This window comes from Procambarus clarkii, chromosome 19, assembly GCF_040958095.1.
Source record: "Procambarus clarkii isolate CNS0578487 chromosome 19, FALCON_Pclarkii_2.0, whole genome shotgun sequence".
Lineage (NCBI taxonomy): Eukaryota > Metazoa > Arthropoda > Malacostraca > Decapoda > Cambaridae > Procambarus > Procambarus clarkii.
The window spans coordinates 21,729,249-21,748,678 of NC_091168.1; the positions used below are offsets into that span (position 1 = coordinate 21,729,249).

Sequence of the window (19,430 nt, forward strand, 5' to 3'; positions counted from 1 at the left end):
TAATTGTGTGTGTAGCTAGACCTGGGGCAGGTTGGGTTAGGGGTTTTAAACCCCTTTCTTGAGCTTTGCTTCTCCAAGCTACGCCCGTTCTCAGAGACGCATTTGTACGTTATAACTGTGTTATATACAAACTATATTTGCTCTTATATAAAATAACTAGATCGGGTCTCTCTCTTTCTCTCTCGCTCTCTCTCTCTCTCTCTCTCTCTCTCTCTCTCTCTCTCTCTCTCTCTCTCTCTCTCTCTCTCTCTCTCTCTCTCTCTCTCTCTCTCTCTCTCTCTCTCTCTCTCACACACACACACACAACTTACGATATGTTCGTCCAGCAAGCACAAAACATAACCACACAATTATTTTCACTAAAAGAGGGTGCAAAAGCACTAAGTGTGCCACCGTCTATGGTGTATAATAGGTCACTGGAAACAGGAGACCTACCGGAAAGTTGGAAGACAGCTGATGTAGTCCCAGTATACAAAAAGGGTGACAGGCAAGAGGCGCTGAACTACAGGCCAGTTTCCCCTAATTTCTATACCATGCAAGGTGATGGAGAAGATCGTGAGGAAAAAGGTCGTAGAACATCTGGTGAGAAGGAACTTTGTAACACACCACCAGCATGGGTTCAGGGATGGTAAATCGTGCCTCACAGGCTTAATAGAATTTTATGATCAGGCGACAAAAATTAGGGAAGAAAGAGAAGGGTGGACAGACTGCATTTTCTTTGTCAGGAAACCTTTGACAAAGTAACCCATAAAATGCTATTACAAAAGTTAGAGAAACAGGCAGGAATAAAGGATAAGGTGCTCCAGTGGATAAGGGAGTATGTAAGCAACAAGAAACGGCGAATAACTGTGAGAGGGGGGGGGGGAGGACATCAGAGTAGCAAGATATCACCAGCGGAGTCCCACAGGGCTCTTTACTTGGACCCATCTTGTTTCTGATATATTTAAACGATCTTACAGAGGATTTTATAGACTCATTCTTCTCAATATTTGCTGATGATGCAAAAATTATGAGAAGAATCAAGACAGATGAAGATAGACAGAGACTACAGGACGACCTGGACAAACTGGAGGAATGGTCTATATATATATAAAAAAATTGAGGAATGTTCCTGAGTTAACTAAAGTTTAACTCAGAAAGTTAACTAAAGTTTCTGAGTTAACTAAAGTTTAACTCAGAAAAGTGTATAGTAATGAAAGTAGGTGAAGGGAGCAGGAGGCTGAACACAAGATACCACCTGGGAGGTGAAATCCTACAAGAGTCAACTAGAGAGAAAGATCTGAGGGGTTGATATCACACCGAACCTATCTCCAGAATCCCACATCAAAACGATATCATCAACAGCGTATGCTAGATTGGCATACGCCAAACTAGCCAGGAAGAAGAATAGGAAAAATGGCATAAATAAGAAAATAACAAAAATAGAACGATAAAAAATAAAGAAAAGAAACCTGCAAGAAGTCAAATGGCGAAGAGAAAAAAATCAAGTAAAGAAAGACAGAAAAGAGAGGGTAGCAGGAGCAAAGGCAAAAATCACGTTTGTTTAGAAGGTTGGGGCATCTAAATATGTTTTTTTTTTTAGATATATACAAGAGTTGTTAAGAGTTGTTACTTCCCATTCAAGTACACACTTTACTGTTGCGTTAAACAGAGGCTACAGTTAAGGATTTGCGCCCAGTAAATCCTCCCCGGCCAGGATACGAACCCATGATAAAGCGCTCGCGGAACGCCAGGCGAGTGTCTTACCACTACACCACGGAGACTACTCTGAAAGGGACATGGCCAACGTGAACCTATTAGTCCTCGACTTTGTTGTTGTTCTTGACTCTTTCCCTTTCACAGTACATACTTAAATGCTCCAACTTTCTAAACAAACGTGACCTGACTTAAGCCTCGCCCCTCTACGCTCTCTTTCTGTCTCTCTTTTCTTCGTTACAACGTTTTTTTTTCGTTCGCTATTTAGCTTCTTGTAGGTTTCTTTTCCTTATTTTTTGGTCTCTCTATTTGTCTAACTTTTCTTATTTGTACCTTTTCTCTATTCTTCTTCCGTATTCTTATTCCTTTTTCCTTCCCTTCTAAATCTTACTTTACTTCATCTAATTTTCTTTATTCTTGTCTTGTTGTCTTATTATTTATTTTCATCTTAATTTTTCATTCATCTTATTATTACCTTCCTTCTTATTCTTATCTTCTTCTCTCTTTCTCTCACCTTTCATCTCACTCTTATCCCTTATATTGTTTTTTCTTCAACTGTCTTCCCATTCAAGGTTGTACCCATCACCATGTAAGACTGTACCCATCACCATGTAAGACTGTACCCATCACCATGTAAGACTGTACCCATCACCATGTAAGACTGTACCCATCACCATGTAAGACTGTACCCATCACCATGTAAGACTGTACCCATCACCATGTAAGACTGTACCCATCACCATGTAAGACTGTACCCATCACTATGCAAGGTTATACCCATCACCATGTAAGACTGTACCCATCATCATGTAAGACTGTACCCATCACCATGTAAGACTGTACCCATCACCATGTAAGACTGTACCCATCACTATGCAAGGTTATACCCATCACCATGTAAGACTGTACCCATCATCATGTAAGACTGTACCCATCACCATGTAAGACTGTACCCATCACCATGTAAGACTGTACCCATCACTATGCAAGGTTGTACCCATCACCATGTCTCTAACCCATTGCAACACCTCACTAAACATTATTACACTGGAGGCTGTTTGAGCTAGATCACCAGCACCTCATACATTCACTCACTGTTACAGTGGTAGGCAAGTTGAGGCAATTATAAGGAGCAAATACCAACCCAATATGACTATGTAGCACTTGCAAAGGATATGAGGAAACGTGGCTGGGATATGAGGCCAAGAAGTAGGGATATGAGGCCAAGGAGCTGGGATATGACGTCAAGAGTACGGATATGAGGCTAAGGAGCTAGGATATGAGGCCAAGGAGCTGGGATATGAGGCCAAGGAACTGGGATATGAGGCCAAGGAGCTGGGATATGAGGCCAAGGAGCTGGGATATGAGGCCAAGGAACTGGGATATGAGGCCAAGGAGCTGGGATATGACGTCAAGAAGCTGGGATATGAGGCTAAGGAGCTAGGATATGAGGCCAAGGAGCTGGGATATGAGGCCAAGGAACTGGGATATGAGGCCAAGGAGCTGGGATATGAGGCCAAGGAGCTGGGATATGAGGCCAAGGAGCTGGGATATGAGGACAAGGAGCTGGGATATGAGGACAAGGAGTTGGGAGCTGGGATATAAAAGCAAGGATAAACATGATTATGACGACAAGGACCTGGGATATGTGAACAGGGACCTAGACGGTATGAAATGATATTGCCTAACCACTGTGACAATCGAGGATCGAGCCCCGACCCATCAAATAAGCGAGCCCGTCACTCTACCAACCAGTCCATGGGGTTGAAATTCTTCAACAGCATTTTTGTGGAATGCCTGCAAACAGCGAAGCAGAAATAGTACAAAAATATTTACAAATTCTCCCCTCAGGACAGCAGCTGGATGGTCACAGACCGATGAAACTCCATCCCACAGAAGGATCCAACACCACACTTACAGAATTCAATCCTGAAGCCATAGAAAAATGAGTTCCGACTCTCGACAAATGAATACAGATTTCACCCAATCTATAAAACCGGAGAACAGGATTTCCATGCCAGTTTTTGTCGCAGAGAACAAGAGTTACTTCACTCAACTCAGTTTGTGTACCGCGCTCTTTGCTAGGTGAGTGTCTCCTTGGGTCTCTTGCTAGGTGAGTGTCTCTTGCTAGGTGAGTGTCTCCTTGGGTCTCTTGCTAGGTGGGTGTCTCCTGGGGGTCTCTTGCTAGGTGAGTGTCTCCTGGGGTCTCTTGCTAGGTGAGTGTCTCCTGGGGTCTCTTGCTAGGTGAGTGTCTCCTGGGGTCTCTTGCTAGGTGAGTGTCTCCTGGGGTCTCTTGCTAGGTGAGTGTCTCCTGGGGTATCTTGCTAGGTGAGTGTCTCCTGGGGTCTCTTGCTAGGTGAGTGTCTCCTGGGGTCTCTTGCTAGGTGAGTGTCTCCTGGGGGTCTCTTGCTAGGTGAGTGTCTCCTGGGGGTCTCTTGCTAGGTGAGTGTCTCCTGGGGTCTCTTGCTAGGTGAGTGTCTCCTGGGGTCTCTTGCTAGGTGAGTGTCTCCTGGGGTCTCTTGCTAGGTGAGTATCTCCTGGGGGTCTCTTGCTAGGTGAGTGTCTCCTGGGGGTCTCTTGCTAGGTGAGTGTCTCCTGGGGTATCTTGCTAGGTGAGTGTCTCCTGGGGGTCTCTTGCTAGGTGAGTGTCTCCTGGGGGTCTCTTGCTAGGTGGGTGTCTCCTGGGGGTCTCTTGCTAGGTGAGTGTCTCCTGGAGTCTCTTGCTAGGTGAGTGTCTCCTGGGGGTCTCTTGCTAGGTGAGTGTCTCCTAGGCTCTCTTGCTAGGTGAGTGTGTCCTGGGGGTCTCTTGCTAGGTGAGTGTCTCCTGGGGTCTCTTGCTAGGTGAGTGTCTCCTAGGGTCTCTTGCTAGGTGAGTGTGTCCTGGGGGTCTCTTGCTAGGTGAGTGTGTCCTGGGGGTCTCTTGCTAGGTGAGTGTGTCCTGGGGTCTCTTGCTAGGTGAGTGTGTCCTGGGGGTCTCTTGCTAGGTGAGTGTCTCCTAGGGTCTCTTGCTAGGTGAGTGTGTCCTGGGGGTCTCTTGCTAGGTGAGTGTGTCCTGGGGGTCTCTTGCTAGGTGAGTGTGTCCTGGGGTCTCTTGCTAGGTGAGTGTGTCCTGGGGGTCTCTTGCTAGGTGAGTGTCTCCTGGGGTCTCTTGCTAGGTGAGTGTGTCCTGGGGTCTCTTGCTAGGTGAGTGTGTCCTGGGGGTCTCTTGCTAGGTGAGTGTGTCCTGGGGGTCTCTTGCTAGGTGAGTGTCTCCTGGGGTCTCTTGCTAGGTGAGTGTCTCCTGGGGTCTCTTGCTAGGTGAGTGTCTCCTGGGGTCTCTTGCTAGGTGAGTGTCTCCTGGGGGTCTCTTGCTAGGTGAGTGTCTCCTGGGGTCTCTTGCTAGGTGAGTGTGTCCTGGGGTCTCTTGCTAGGTGAGTGTGTCCTGGGGTCTCTTGCTAGGTGAGTGTGTCCTGGGGTCTCTTGCTAGGTGAGTGTCTCCTGGGGTCTCTTGCTAGGTGAGTGTGTCCTGGGGTCTCTTGCTAGGTGAGTGTCTCCTGGGGTCTCTTGCTAGGTGAGTGTGTCCTGGGGGTCTCTTGCTAGGTGAGTGTGTCCTGGGGGTCTCTTGCTAGGTGAGTGTGTCCTGGGGTCTCTTGCTAGGTGAGTGTCTCCTGGGGTCTCTTGCTAGGTGAGTGTGTCCTGGGGTCTCTTGCTAGGTGAGTGTGTCCTGGGGTCTCTTGCTAGGTGAGTGTCTCCTGGGGTCTCTTGCTAGGTGAGTGTGTCCTGGGGTCTCTTGCTAGGTGAGTGTCTCCTGGGGGTCTCTTGCTAGGTGAGTGTCTCCTGGGGTCTTTTGCTAGGTGGGTGTCTCCTGGGGGTCTCTTGCTAGGTGAGTGTCTCCTGGGGGGTCTTGCTAGGTGAGTGTCTCCTGGGGTCTCTTGCTAGGTGAGTGTCTCCTGGGGTCTCTTGCTAGGTGAGTGTCTCCTGGGGTCTCTTGCTAGGTGAGTGTCTCCTGGGGGGTCTTGCTAGGTGAGTGTCTCCTGGGGTCTCTTGCTAGGTGAGTGTCTCCTGGGGTCTCTTGCTAGGTGAGTGTCTCCTGGGGGTCTCTTGCTAGGTGAGTGTCTCCTGGGGGTCTTGCTAGGTGAGTGTCTCCTGGGGTCTCTTGCTAGGTGAGTGTCTCCTGGGGTCTCTTGCTAGGTGGGTGTCTCCTGGGGGTCTCTTGCTAGGTGAGTGTCTCCTGGGGTCTCTTGCTAGGTGAGTGTCTCCTGGGGTCTCTTGCTAGGTGAGTGTCTCCTGGGGGTCTCTTGCTAGGTGAGTGTCTCCTGGGGTCTTTTGCTAGGTGGGTGTCTCCTGGGGGTCTCTTGCTAGGTGGGTGTCTCCTGGGGTCTCTTGCTAGGTGAGTGTCTCCTGGGGGTCTCTTGCTAGGTGAGTGTCTCCTGGGGGTCTCTTGCTAGGTGAGTGTGTCCTGGGGTCTCTTGCTAGGTGAGTGTCTCTTGCTAGGTGAGTGTGTCCTAGGTTCTCTTACTAGTTGGGCATTTCCCTGGGGCCCCATGCAAGAGGAACGTCACAGAGAGACACAGGAGAAGTGAGTTTATTGATAAGGTGATGTCACAGGAGTGAGGTCACAGGAGGAGTGAGGTCACAGGAGGAGTGAGGTCACAGGAGGAGTGAGCACCTAAGAGGGGTGAGTTTGCAGGAACGAAGAGATCCCAGGAAGGATGCGTGCACAGTTCTAGGTGAGTTTTATTATTATTTTCTATCACAGACGTGGCCACACAAATGCTAAACAGCACATATATTATATATATATATATATATATATATATATATATATATATATATATATATATATATATATATATATATATATATATATATATATATATATACATTTTCTTCTCTCCTCCATGGACAGGGTTAGAGACCTGCTAAACATATAGTTCAGTGACTTATTGAGCAATCAACCGCATAAGGTGATTGTTGTGCTTTTAAAATGCTAATCTAACCTACATCCATAAATACATAAACTCACAGACTTACGTCTGTCCTACATAACCAGTGTTCGAAGTATCTTTTACATATTTACATAGTGCCATTAATGTGCGTTTACAAAGGAGATGTCAAATGTCTCTCTCTTACTTTGACAGGGTAAGAGAGCTGTTATAGAAACTAGTGTGTTATTAAGCACTTAACCACTGAAAGTGATTAAGGTGTTTCCACAAGCTCAGGTTATATAGTTACATTACATACGTTGTATAACTGATACATTACACAGTCAATCTTGGGTACAAGTCCAGTATATCATCAACTGTTCCAGTATTCATATAGAATATACAGAGTTCAGAATACCTCAGCCTAGGGGGAGCGCAAGTCAGTCAATATGGGACATTCTACAATATAATGTTCAAGGGAGTGCATGTTTTCTCTCACAAAGTTGACACATTGTGTACTCGACATTTTCACAAAGTCGACACATGGTGTATTCGACATTTTCACAAAGTCGACACATGGTGTATTCGACATTTTCACAAAGTCGACACATGGTGTATTCGACATTTTCACAAAGTCGACACATGGTGTATTCGACATTTTCACAAAGTCGACACATGGTGTATTCGACATTTGGGGTTTGAGAAAGCTGCCAGATACGTCTATATCCCAGGCGTATTCTTTCCACTAAAACATCACATTGCTGAGTTCTTGCTCTATTAGTTACATATATGAATGTCTCCTCACGATATTTATCATAATGTTTAATGCTACAACTCTCAGGTCTTTGTGAATTTGTTAGGTCGGTGAGATTTTCATCTGATATTTGTTTAAGTATTCTCTTTGTCACTGCTAATAAAACACCCATATTAATTTCTACTACTGGTCTTTGCAAGCATATCAACAGTGTCATGCTTTGAGATGCCAACATGTGATGGCATCCAAAGGTATTTAATTTCGAATCTGTTTTCTTTAGCAGCTAAAACATTTATTCGAAATCAGTGACTATTTTCTGGGTCATACTACTATGTGCCGTTCAACGCCAGGCGCGAACTCTGCTCTAAAGGAGGGGGGTGAGCTTCCAGGAGAACTGAGCTCGCAGATGTGATGAGGTCACATTAGGGGCGAGGTCACATTAGGGGCGAGGTCACATTAGGGGCGAGGTCACATTAGGGGCGAGGTCACAGGAGGGGCGAGGTCACAGGAGGGGGGTAATATTGAGGGCGTGTACCCGACAATCACCAAGAAAACTACCTCATTAAACTGTTACAAATGTCGAGGGGAGAAGTGGCGCCACCTTGAAGCGTGTGCCCCGACCCACCACCCTCTCAAGTCTAGGATATTTTTTCCCGCCAAATCCTTGTGCAAGAGATGGCAGGAGTGGCCGTTGACGCTTGATAATTCGAGCCTTTCTGGTAGGCTCGAGTCCAACAGCCTGGATGATCAGTCCGGCAACCAGGAGGCCTAGTCGACGACCGGGCCGCGGGGACGCTAAGCCCCGGAAGCACCTCAAGGTAACCTCAAGGTAGGCTTCATATCAGAAAGCACGCTGAAGGCATTCCCCTTGGCTGCTTCAGTACTTTCTTTCATGAACCAAGCAGTTGTTTTGTTTCCTTTCATTTTATCTGCTTTGTGGGTAAGGCTGATTGTAACGATTCCATTCCAGTCGGTTGATTGTAACAATCAACAATCCAGCGCCTTCTCCCCCTGCTGTAGGTTCCTTCGTCAGCGGGTATTATGTTCTCAAATTGTGTCGAATTCCTTATATGTATTTGTTGTAAAAAGTTAAATGTTATGATCAGATAAAATAGGTACTTAACATTTAAGTGGGATCTATGTTGTCAATTATGACTCCAGTGGTGGCTGGCACGCGCGGGCACACACACACACACACACACACACACACACACACACACACACGTGCGAGTGTACACGTAGGAATAGGTGAGTATACACATGTGGACATATGGACATAGGTACACTTGCTTAAACACATACACACACACGCACACACACACAGTACAAAAACTTGTTGCTCTACTTGCCTGGGTGATGAAACTACCAGGGTCACGGCCTAAACAAACATATGTGTGTGTGTGTGTGTGTGTGTGTGTGTGTGTGTGTGTGTGTGTGTGTGTGTGTGTGTGTGTGTGTGTGTGTGTGTGTGTGTGTGTGTATTCACCTATGTGGGGAATTCTGACTCGTGGGGTATTATTTAATTTGTTTTAATTATAATTAATTGATTAATTTAATGTAGTTTAATAAATGGTATATAATTGACTTATTTATTATTTCTTCCGATAGCTTAGCGGACTGTATGTTTTATTTAGCGGACTGTATAGATTTAAATTCTCCCACATGTCATATCCCAACACAATTTGGGGGGCTAATTAATTATATTAGCCTGTCAATCGAGAATTTATCGATTTATAGGAAATTTCTACTAAGGTTAGTTTGTTATTCTACTGGGGGTTAGTTTGTACACCAAGGACTTAGCTGCTTGAAGCCTTCAGTATGGATATTAGAGCGACACGTGAGCACTCTGCCAGGTATAGACCTCGAGGCTATGGCTATTATGATTTTTCTAGATTGTGAGAGGCTCACCCGGTTTTTCTAGATTGTGAGAGGCTCACCCGGTTTTTCTAGATTGTGAGAGGCTCACCCGGTTTTTCTAGATTGTGAGAGGCTCACCCGGTTTTTCTAGATTGTGAGAGGCTCACCCGGTTTTTCTAGATTGTGAGAGGCTCACCCGGTTTTTCTAGATTGTGAGAGGCTCACCCGGTTTTTCTAGATTGTGAGAGGCTCACCCGGTTTTTCTAGATTGTGAGAGGCTCACCCGGTTTTTCTAGATTGTGAGAGGCTCACCCGGTTTTTCTAGATTGTGAGAGGCTCACCCGGTTTTGGGGTGTGGCCCGCCTCCTAACCGGAATGTCATTAATAATATTAACTGGGCCAGTTAATAATATTTGGACTGTTCAGGACAAACTGGAAGCGTTATCTCTCGTTATCTAGAGGTTACGGCAGCTGATGAATGTCTAGATGGCTCGGGTTCACGAGTATAAACGTAGCTGCTTCTTTCTGTTAGCTCACGAGAGCGGTGTTCGTTCCACCATGGCCGCCCTCCTCCTTCCTCAGCTCAGTCACGTTATTGGAACCGGCTCAATTTTGTCCATATATGGACGCAGGTGGAGAGGCGTTAACTTTACTGGTAAATTTATTTGATCCAGTCACAGGGAACACTTGCTTATTAATTTTAACACTGGACTGGGAGTTTTTAGTGATAATTTATATGTTTGTTAATATTTTACTAATATATTTTGTTATGACGTGGCAATGTATATCCCATGTTTAAAGGAAAATACCACTATAATCTCGTTTTCTTTGAGCGAGTTATTAAATTAATTTGTGTTAGTATTGGTAAATAGGTTTGTACAAGAACAGCAGCACAATTATCTGCATATTGTAACTAGAATTATTAGAGTAGGTCTTTTTTTTCGACAACCTAGTTGTGCTTGCAGGGGTTGAGCTTCGGCTCTTTGGTCCCGCCTCTCAACTATCAATCAACTGGTGTACAGATTCCTAAGCCTTTAGAGCTCTATCATATCTACATTTGAAACTGTGTATGGAGTCAGCCTCCACCACATCACTGCCTAATGCATTCCATTTATTAACTATGACACTGAAAACGTTCTTTCTAATATCTCTGTGGTTCATCTGGGTACTCAGCTTCCACCTGTGAGGTTACAGGCTCCGAGGAGAGAGAGAGCAAGAACAGTGTTGAAATCAAATCAGGGAAGAAGACCTGGAGAACTTCAAATACGTAGACGCGCCTTACTGAGATGGGCTCAAGGATGTAACATAAACGGTTCTTGCAGATGCCAAGGAATTAGATTGATCAGTGCAACTTGAAGAGCACTCTACTGTAGTTCGGGTGCGCCAGGTGAATATTACTTATATTGCAGACGAGGAGTCACAATAACGTGGCTGAAATATAATCGACTTGAGAATGGTCCAGGACGGCCCGAAACGTCGTCGGCCCTTCACTTTCTATTGTGTGGTCTGGTCAACCTCACTTATTTGTCTCCTGAGGACAGTAAAGACAGAATTATCGCACAAGAGCTCTTTATTTCCTTGAAGGGCAGTAAATGACATGATAAGTTTGTCATTGTTGGTACTGGCTGTACGGCATCTATGACTGCCAAGTGCCATGGTTACATTCCAGGCTTAGAGGAGTTGTTAGGCAAGCCACTTCAGTGGGGTTATTTGCCTTCTATCTATTAATGCACTTCCGTTGCGTCATGTGTGTGTGACTCTTGATGGGACCACAAATACTCGCGACTCATTCACAGGACCTATTGGGAACAGTTTGAGTGGAGATGTGTCAAATTGGCCAGTTGCTCAAGTCAAAGAAGTGTCAAACCTTTCAGGGTTTGGATTTTCATTCAGTTCAGAAAAGTGCTGCTGTGGCAGCACTTTCCAGAGCTGCCACAGTCTGCTGGTGATGACCTGAGCACAGTTCAGTACTATGCCAGCAGGATATGTTCGGTAATTATTGAGAGAACACTTGACAGTGATCTGCAATATCCAGAAGTTGGTCCTATTGTGCATTCCCAGTGGTCAATCCTTGCTTGCTGAATCCTTCGCTACTTCTTGTCGTTGGCTACGTTGGCATCAATCTTGGCGGCGCTGGTGCAATTCTCCTTTCAGGTTTATGTCCCAACCTGGTTGTTAAATAAGGTTGTGCAGGAAACAACCCGGAAAGCAGTGGAACAAAATATGCTTTATTGTGCACACCCAGAAAGGAGCTAGACCTCACTCTCCGTAGTCACTGTAAGGAAAGCACTCACAGGTAAGTAAAGACAGATAGGAAGAGAGCGATAAACAAAGTGGGTCACTTGTTACAGTAAAACAATCGTGTCGTTAGTGTCCAAGTGATTGTTAAACAAACAAAGAGGACACGGTCAAGGGGCCACTCGCCCTGGACTCGGCCGCTATAAAGAGCCGGGTCTCCGAGGCCGGCCGTCACACGCTCCTGCATCACCATCACCATGAACACCTTAGTGAGTTGACCCAAAGTGAAGAGGAGTGTTGATTTACTGAGCATTGTTGGGTATCAATGTTATCGGGTAGCAGAATGGACGAGGTAGAGTTAGGAGGCAGAACAGATAGCAGGAAGAATCTTTGATTCTGCGAGGAGGCAGAATAGATAGCAGAATTGTACAGACCACTGTATAAGCATCAGAGGTCCGCGGTTGTTCAACACCCTCCCAGCGAGCATAAGAAATATTGTCGGAACAACTGTAGATGTCTTCAAGAGAAAACTAGACCATTTTCTCCAAGGCATGTCGGATCAACCGGGCTGTGGTGGGTATGTGGGTCCGCTGCAAGCAACAGCCTGGTGGACCAAACTCTCACAAGTCAAGCCTGGCCTCGGGCCGGGCTTGGGGAGTAGAAGAACTCCCAGAACCCCATCAATCAGGTATCAACCAGGGAGGACTGGATTGTTTCAAGCTCAGGGGCCTGACAGCTGAGTGGGCAGCGCTTCGGATTCGTATTCCTGAGGTTCCGGGTTTGATCCCCGGTGGAGGCGGAAACAAATGGGCAGAGTTTCTTTTACCCTGATGCTCTGTTTACCTAACAGTAAATAGGTATCTGGGAGTTAGACAGCTTCTAGAGGCTGCTTCCTGGGGGTGTGTAACAAAAAAGAGGCCTGGTCGAGAACCGGGCCGCGGGGACGCTAAGCCCCGAAATCATCTCAAGATAACCAGGGACCCGGTAGTACAGTCGGCTACTTTCTCTACTCACAGTCGGGAATTCTGGGTTTGAGTTCCTTGGAGAAACAGAAATGGTTGCGGGCATTTTCTATCACTTAATGCCCCTGTCCACCCAGGAGTGAGTTAGCTTGTTGTGGGGTTGCATCCTGAGGAGGATCAATAATTCGACCTAGAGGTAACCATCGATATAAGCCTAACATGTATATATACACACTGGCTGCCTGTCCCCTCGTATGGACCAATAGGAGCTGCCTCGTATGGACCAATAGGCCTTCTGTCGTTCTCTCTATTCTTATGTTCTTAAGACAACTGAAGAATCCAAGTACCAATAAATTGATGTCACCTCCGCTGTCAACTTTGTCTTGAGAGAGATCACATTCGTCAACAAGACCAAGTCGCGAAAAATTACAGAAAGTTAGAATTCTCGAAATAGTATTTTTTTTACCTGTTGAGTTGAACTTGGATAATTCTAAAATAATTTAAGCTTAAACATGTAAAGTTTTAAGTTTATCTTGGTGTTGTCGTAGGCCTAAAACTTTCGTGTTGAAAGCTTGAAACACATGTACTGGATACGTATTTAAATTGGTTTTGATTCCCTTTGCTTAATACGGAGTGTATTAGTCTTGCTGTGTTGGGGGTGTGTTGTGGTGGGATTGTGTATGTGTTACTTAACTTCCTCCTCCCACGTTACTTAACCTCCTCCTCCCATGTTACCTGCCCTCCTCCCTCACATGTTACTTAACCTCCTTCTCCCATGTTACCTGGCCTCATCTTCTCTCTGGTGTTACCTAACCTCCTCCACCTCCTCCAGGTACTCGTCCTCCTGGGTGTGGTCGCCCTGGTCGCCGCCAGACCTGACGTCGACCTCGACGAAATCCATCAGGAACAGAACATCGACGACGACAACACCATCACCGGCTCCTACAGGTAGGGTCTCTCACTTGAATATAGTTAAAAAATCACTTGCTAAACATAATTACCAATGTTTACAAGTTGACCTGCCGAGTGGATGGCATTAGAAGCGACAGTTGCTTAGATTATTATTTATTAATTTACTGGAATTATAAAGAAACTTTTAAATCAAGTTAGGTGTCGCAAAGTAAAAGTAATTATTTTTAGTTTGTAATGGTGTATATTAGTGTACTTGAAAGCTAGAGTTCAAAGATAAATTCGCTTTAAGGCCAATGTGAACTTTTTTTTAACTCTCAAAATTATTATAAAATAAAACTGGGATTACTTTGCCGTTCCAGGTGGACGTCTCCTGAAGGCGTGGAATACTTCGTCAAGTACATCGCTGACGAAGACGGTTACCGCGTCCTGGAGTCCAACGCCGTTCCCGCCACCGCTGACGGCGTCAGGGCTGACGGCGCTCAGGGATCCTTCGTGTCCTCCGAGGACGACGACGACGACGACAGGAAGTAAACAGCAGCAGCATCCTGCAGGAGATGTGCTCCCTTGATCACCACGGGAAGGGATGTCTTCGACTGTCGAGACCTTGCTACTGTGGAAGGGAGGGAGGAGATGTGAGGCAGGTGAGGGAGTATCTCCCTCACTCTCATTCCTCCTCCACTCTGCTCTCTCATCTCCCTCACTTTGACTCTGTAAATATTTAATATTGATATGTATATAAAAATATAAAAATAGTAATTCTACACACCGTTTTATATTAACCTAATGCAAGACACATACAAAATATTCATAGACATTGTTCCAACATCAGTAATCTGTGACAGATGCCTACACGTGTGGGCTACAGGTGCCACTAAAGCAGTACACATCTGCTGTGCTGCTGTACTAAGCTGGAAGCTTAGAACCAATCTACCAAAACGTTGACGAAAGTGAGCTGTATGAAATACAGATTAACAGGAAGGATATCCTTGAACAGAATGAAACCCTTAAACCAATTAAATCACCGGGACCTGGCCAGGTTTCAGGACCGGAAGATCTAATGGGATTTCCGATAGTTTCCGAGCGTTGTTGACCAAACCACACACTAGAAAGGGAAGGGATTGTATGGGCACCCAATCGACTTGAGAATGGTCCAGGACGGACCGAAACGTCGTCGTCCCTTCACTTTTTAGTGTGTGGTTTGGTAAACATATTTCAGCCACGTTATTGTGACTTCTCGTCTTTCCGAACGTTGTTCTGAAACTATCGGAATATTCAGCGCCCACGACAATGGATACAAGCTGCAGAGATTGCGATTAGGGCGGGACGTTGTTGGGAGGTACAGGTTTGGGAATAATATTGTGGACAAGGGAACTGGCCTGCCAGCTAGTATTATTGAGACAAACAGTTTAACAGGTTTGAAGAATAGAGTGGACAGATGCATGGATGGGAGGGATGGATAGGAAGGGAGAATTTAAACTGGATCCGCCTAATATGGGCCAACAAGCCTGCTGCAGTGAGACATAATTCTTACATACTCAGCAAACTGTGCTTGCTGGAATTGAGTTTTAGCTACTTAGTGCCGCCTTTTCCTCTTCGAGCAACTGGTGTACATGTTTCTGATTTTATAGGACTCTATTATATCAATATATGAAGTGGCACATTTCACGTTTTCACTACACAGATAGTGACATAGTTCTTTCTGTTAATTACGTGGCAAATGTGGGTAAAACTCCTTCTAGTGCCACCCATCGCAAATAATCTGTCACTGTCTGCTATCAGCTACATTGAGGATTCTGCATGTCGTAATCATGTCTCCCCTAACTCTTCTATCTTCCACCGACGTGAGGGTTTAATTCCTTTAGCCTTTCCTCGTAACTCGCACTTCTCAATTCTGGGACTGTTCTAGTGATATACCTCAGGACTTTCTTAAACTAAGATTTGTTTGACTTGGTGAGGATTCTACGCTAGTGCTGCATAGTCCATTAATAGTCTGACATACGTGGTATACCAATAAAGGTCTGCACTGATAACCATCGCATAATTCTAAAGTCAGCTGTCAGCTTAGCCAACCTCCAACCTCACACATACTGCTAATGACGTCTGTTGTTGGGGGAGAAGGGGGTAGGGGGTGGGGGGGGGGGGTAGGGGGTGGGGGGGTGGGGGGGGGGGGTACAGTCCCCATGTGACGTGAACCTCCAGGTGTGTGTACAGTGGTCGTGTGTGGTAATGGTGTGTGTGCGTACAGTGGTCCTGTGTGGTAATGGTGTGTGTGTGTACAGTGGTCGTGTGTGGTAATGGTGTGTGTGTACAGTGGTCCTGTGTGGAAATGGTGTGTGTGTACAGTGGTCCTTTCTCTCAATTTGAAGAGGCTGTCCTTGTTCACCTATTCTCCTCGGTATCTTGTATGTTGTGATCATATCTCTTCCTGTTCCTTCTATTCTCTAAAGTTGTGAGATTTAGTTCCATTAGCGTATTCTCGTAGCTTATCCCTCGTTGCTCTGGCACTACTTTTGTTGCAAACTTTTGCTGCATTTAGGAGACCCAATGTGTGTTGACCTTTGTTGTGTTGACCCCTGTACTCACCTAGTTGTGCTTGCGGGGGTTGAGCTCTGGCTCTTTGGTCCCGTCTCTCAACTGCCAATCAACTGGTGTATAGGTTCCTGAGCCTACTGGGCTCTATCATATCTACACTTGAAACTGTGTATGGAGTCAGCCTCCACCACATCACTGCCTAATGCATTCCATCTGTTAACTACTCTGACACTGAAAAAGTTCTTTCTAATGTCTCTGTGGCTCATTTGGGTACTAAGTTTTCACCTGTGTCCCCTTGTTCACGTACCACCAGTGTTAAATAATCCATCCTTGCCGACCCTGTCAATTCCCATGAGAATTTTGTATGTGGTGATCATGTCTCCCCGAGCGCTTCAGGCTTCCAGCGATGTGAGGTGCATTTCACGCAGCCTTTCCTCGTAACTCATGCCTCTTAGTTCTGGGACTAGCCTAGTGGCATACCTCTAAACTTTTTTCTAGCTTCGTCTTGTGCTTGACAAGATACGGGCTCCATGCTAGGGCCGCATACTCCAGGATTGGTCTTACATACGTGGTATACAAGGTTCAGAATGATTCCTTACACTGGTTTCTGAAGGCAGGTCTGATGTTAGCCCGCCTTGCATACGCCTGTATTTACCTAGTTGTTCTTGCGGGTGTTGAGCTCTGCTCTTCCGGCCCGCCTCTCAACTGTCAATCAATCAACTGTAAGTAACTACTAACTAACGGTTTTTTTCACACACATATACACCCAGAAAGCAGCTCCGTAACAGCTATCTAACTCCCAGGTAACCTATTTACTGCTAGGTAACAGAAGCATCAGGGTGAAAGAAGCTTTGCCCATTTGTTTCTGCCTGGTCCGGGAATCGAACCCGGGCAACAGGATTACGAGTCCTACGCGTTGCTGTCCGATCAGCTACCAGACCCTGTTGACTCTTGTGTGTTTGATCCCCATCGTCATGAACCTCAGTGTGGGTGACCTCATTATGTTGACTCCTTATGTGGTGAACCAACATGGCGGCAAAACATGACCTGTGACTTGAGCAGGTGAGGACAGAGGCGGGAGGAGAAGAGAGGGCGGTGCACAAGCCGCATGAACCAGTCCGGATTCCTTGACATTTTTGTCCGCTCCAGGAGAAGGCGGGAGGGAAGGGAGGGAGGTCGTGGCCACTCGCCCTGGACTCGGCCGCTATAAAGAGCCGGGTCCCCGAGGCCGGCCGTCACACGCTCCTGCTTCGCCATCACCATGAACACCTTCGTGAGTTGAGATGATGAAATCATCTTAAGAGAGAAAGCATCTCATCTTAAGCAAGAGAAAGCTTAAAATAATAATAATAATAATAATAATAATAATAATAATAATAATAATAATAATAATAATAATAATAATAATAATTATTATTATTATTATTATTATTATTATTATTAAAGTCCCCATGTTCGTCGAGTTAATTGAAACAATAACAAAATTAACTGATATATTGAGAGATTTGTTGAGCTCATGTGAGTTATTCTGACTCATGTGAGAATTAGATAGATGTAAATTGATAATTCTATTATTCCTATTACCTGGCTGTCTATTATTCTATTATACGTTAGTCTATTATCTGAAGTTTTTTTTAATAACTAATTAATCATTATAGATATAGATCGCGAACATATTTCCTCTTCTAATTCGGGAGAGCCTTAATTATCAAATTGTCCACAGAAGTTAACTTTGTCTTAGAAGTTGACATTGATCTGTCTTAGAAGTTTGCATTGATCTGTCTCAGAAGTTAACATTGATTTGTCTTAGAAGTTGACATTGATCTGTCTTAGAAGTTGACATTGATATGTCTTAGAAATTTGCATTAATCTGTCTCAGAAGATGAATTAGATCTGCTTTAGTTTAAAATATAATCCACTTAAGGTGTTTATCTTGTAAAACCGTCCCCCACTAAGGAGAGACACGTGTTGGTGGCGGAACCCTGTCTTGGGTGTTCTTGAAGCTCAGGTGTTTGGTGACACGTGTTGACGTCAGCATTCATTGTTTACCTGTGAAGTGCCTCATTCTCCCTCACATGTTACCTGCCCTTCTCTCTCACGCCTCATCTTCTCTCTGGTGTTACCTAACCTCCTCCTCTGCCTCCTCCAGGTACTCGTCCTCCTGGGTGTGGTCGCCCTGGTCGCCGCCAGACCTGACGTCGACCTCGACGACAGCCACCAGGTGCAGGACATCGACGACGACAACACCATCACCGGCTCATACAGGTGGGTCTCTTATACCCCTCTCAGCACCAACTCAAGATTGACATGAGAGTTATGTTTGACCAGCGGATCAAACATAACTCTTCTCAGCTTATGTACGCTTAGTTACTTAGATGTGTAAGACTAGTTACATGCCTGTATAGGCCATGTTACATGGCTTGTGTAGGCTCTAGTTACATGGCTTGTGTAGGCCCTAGTTACATGGCTTGTGTAGGCCCTAGTTACATGGCTTGTGTAGGCTCTAGTTACATGGCTTGTGTAGGCCCTAGTTACATGGCTTGTGTAAGCCCTAGTTACATGGCTTGTGTAGGCCCTAGTTACATGGCTTGTGTAGGCCCTAGTTACATGGCTTGTGTAAGCCCTAGTTACATGGCTTGTGTAGGCCCTAGTTACATGGCTTGTGTAGGCCCTAGTTACATGGCTTGTGTAAGCCCTAGTTACATGGCTTGTGTAGGCCCTAGTTACATGGCTTGTGTAGGCCCTAGTTACATGGCTTGTGTAAGCCCTAGTTACATGGCTTGTGTAGGCTCTAGTTACATGCCTGTATAGGCCATGTTACATGGCTTGTGTAGGCCCTAGTTACATGGCTTGTGTAGGCTCTAGTTACATGGCTTGTGTAGGCCCTAGTTACATGGCTTGTGTAGGCCCTAGTTACATGGCTTGTGTAGGCCCTAGTTACATGGCTTGTGTAGGCCCTAGTTACATGGCTTGTGTAAGCCTAGTTATAAGAATGAAAATACGTAAAACCAGAACCGGTTTTAAAAAGTTCATGTTCCTGAGTTATGTGTTCCATGGTCGCGTTCTTGCGGCGGTAATGAGACCGAACTCTGCGTCAGGCGACTGAGGAAGAGGAATATATTTTATGTGCGAACTATTGGTCAAAAATAAGACTGGGATTTCTTTGCCGTTTCAGGTGGACGTCTCCTGAAGGCGTAGAATACTTCGTCAGGTACATCGCTGACGAAGACAGGTTACCGCGTCCTGGAGTCCAACGCCGTTCCCGCCACCGCTGACGGCGTCAGGGCTGACGGCGCTCAAGGATCCTTCGTGTCCTCCGAGGACGACGACGACGACGACAGGAAGTAAACAGCAGCAGCATCCTGCAGGGAGATGTGCTCCCTTGATCACCACGGGAAGGGATGTGTAGAAGCTTTTTTGAGAAGCTGTTGCGAGACTCCACCGACCATGCCGGAGATGAGTTTAAGTGAAGGGAGTAACCCCTCACTCATCTCTCACTCATCACCATTACTCATCTCCCTTATCCTCGACTCAAGTTAATAATTAACAATCTTCTCCATCGAATCGTCTCGCACA

General features: G+C 45.6%; 1 protein-coding gene and 1 pseudogene across 1 annotated transcript; both read left to right on the forward strand.

Moving 5' to 3' along the window:
* The first annotated feature begins 11,656 nt into the window (after positions 1-11,656).
* LOC123757535 (cuticle protein 16.8) lies at positions 11,657-14,083 on the forward strand. The gene is made up of 3 exons (XM_045741258.2): positions 11,657-11,717; positions 13,243-13,358; positions 13,682-14,083. Exons 1-3 carry the CDS (start codon positions 11,706-11,708, stop codon positions 13,851-13,853), a joined length of 300 nt encoding a protein of 99 aa, XP_045597214.1. The 5' UTR covers positions 11,657-11,705; the 3' UTR covers positions 13,854-14,083.
* Positions 14,084-17,067: 2,984 nt separating this feature from the next.
* Positions 17,068-19,430, forward strand: LOC123757534 (uncharacterized; annotated as a pseudogene).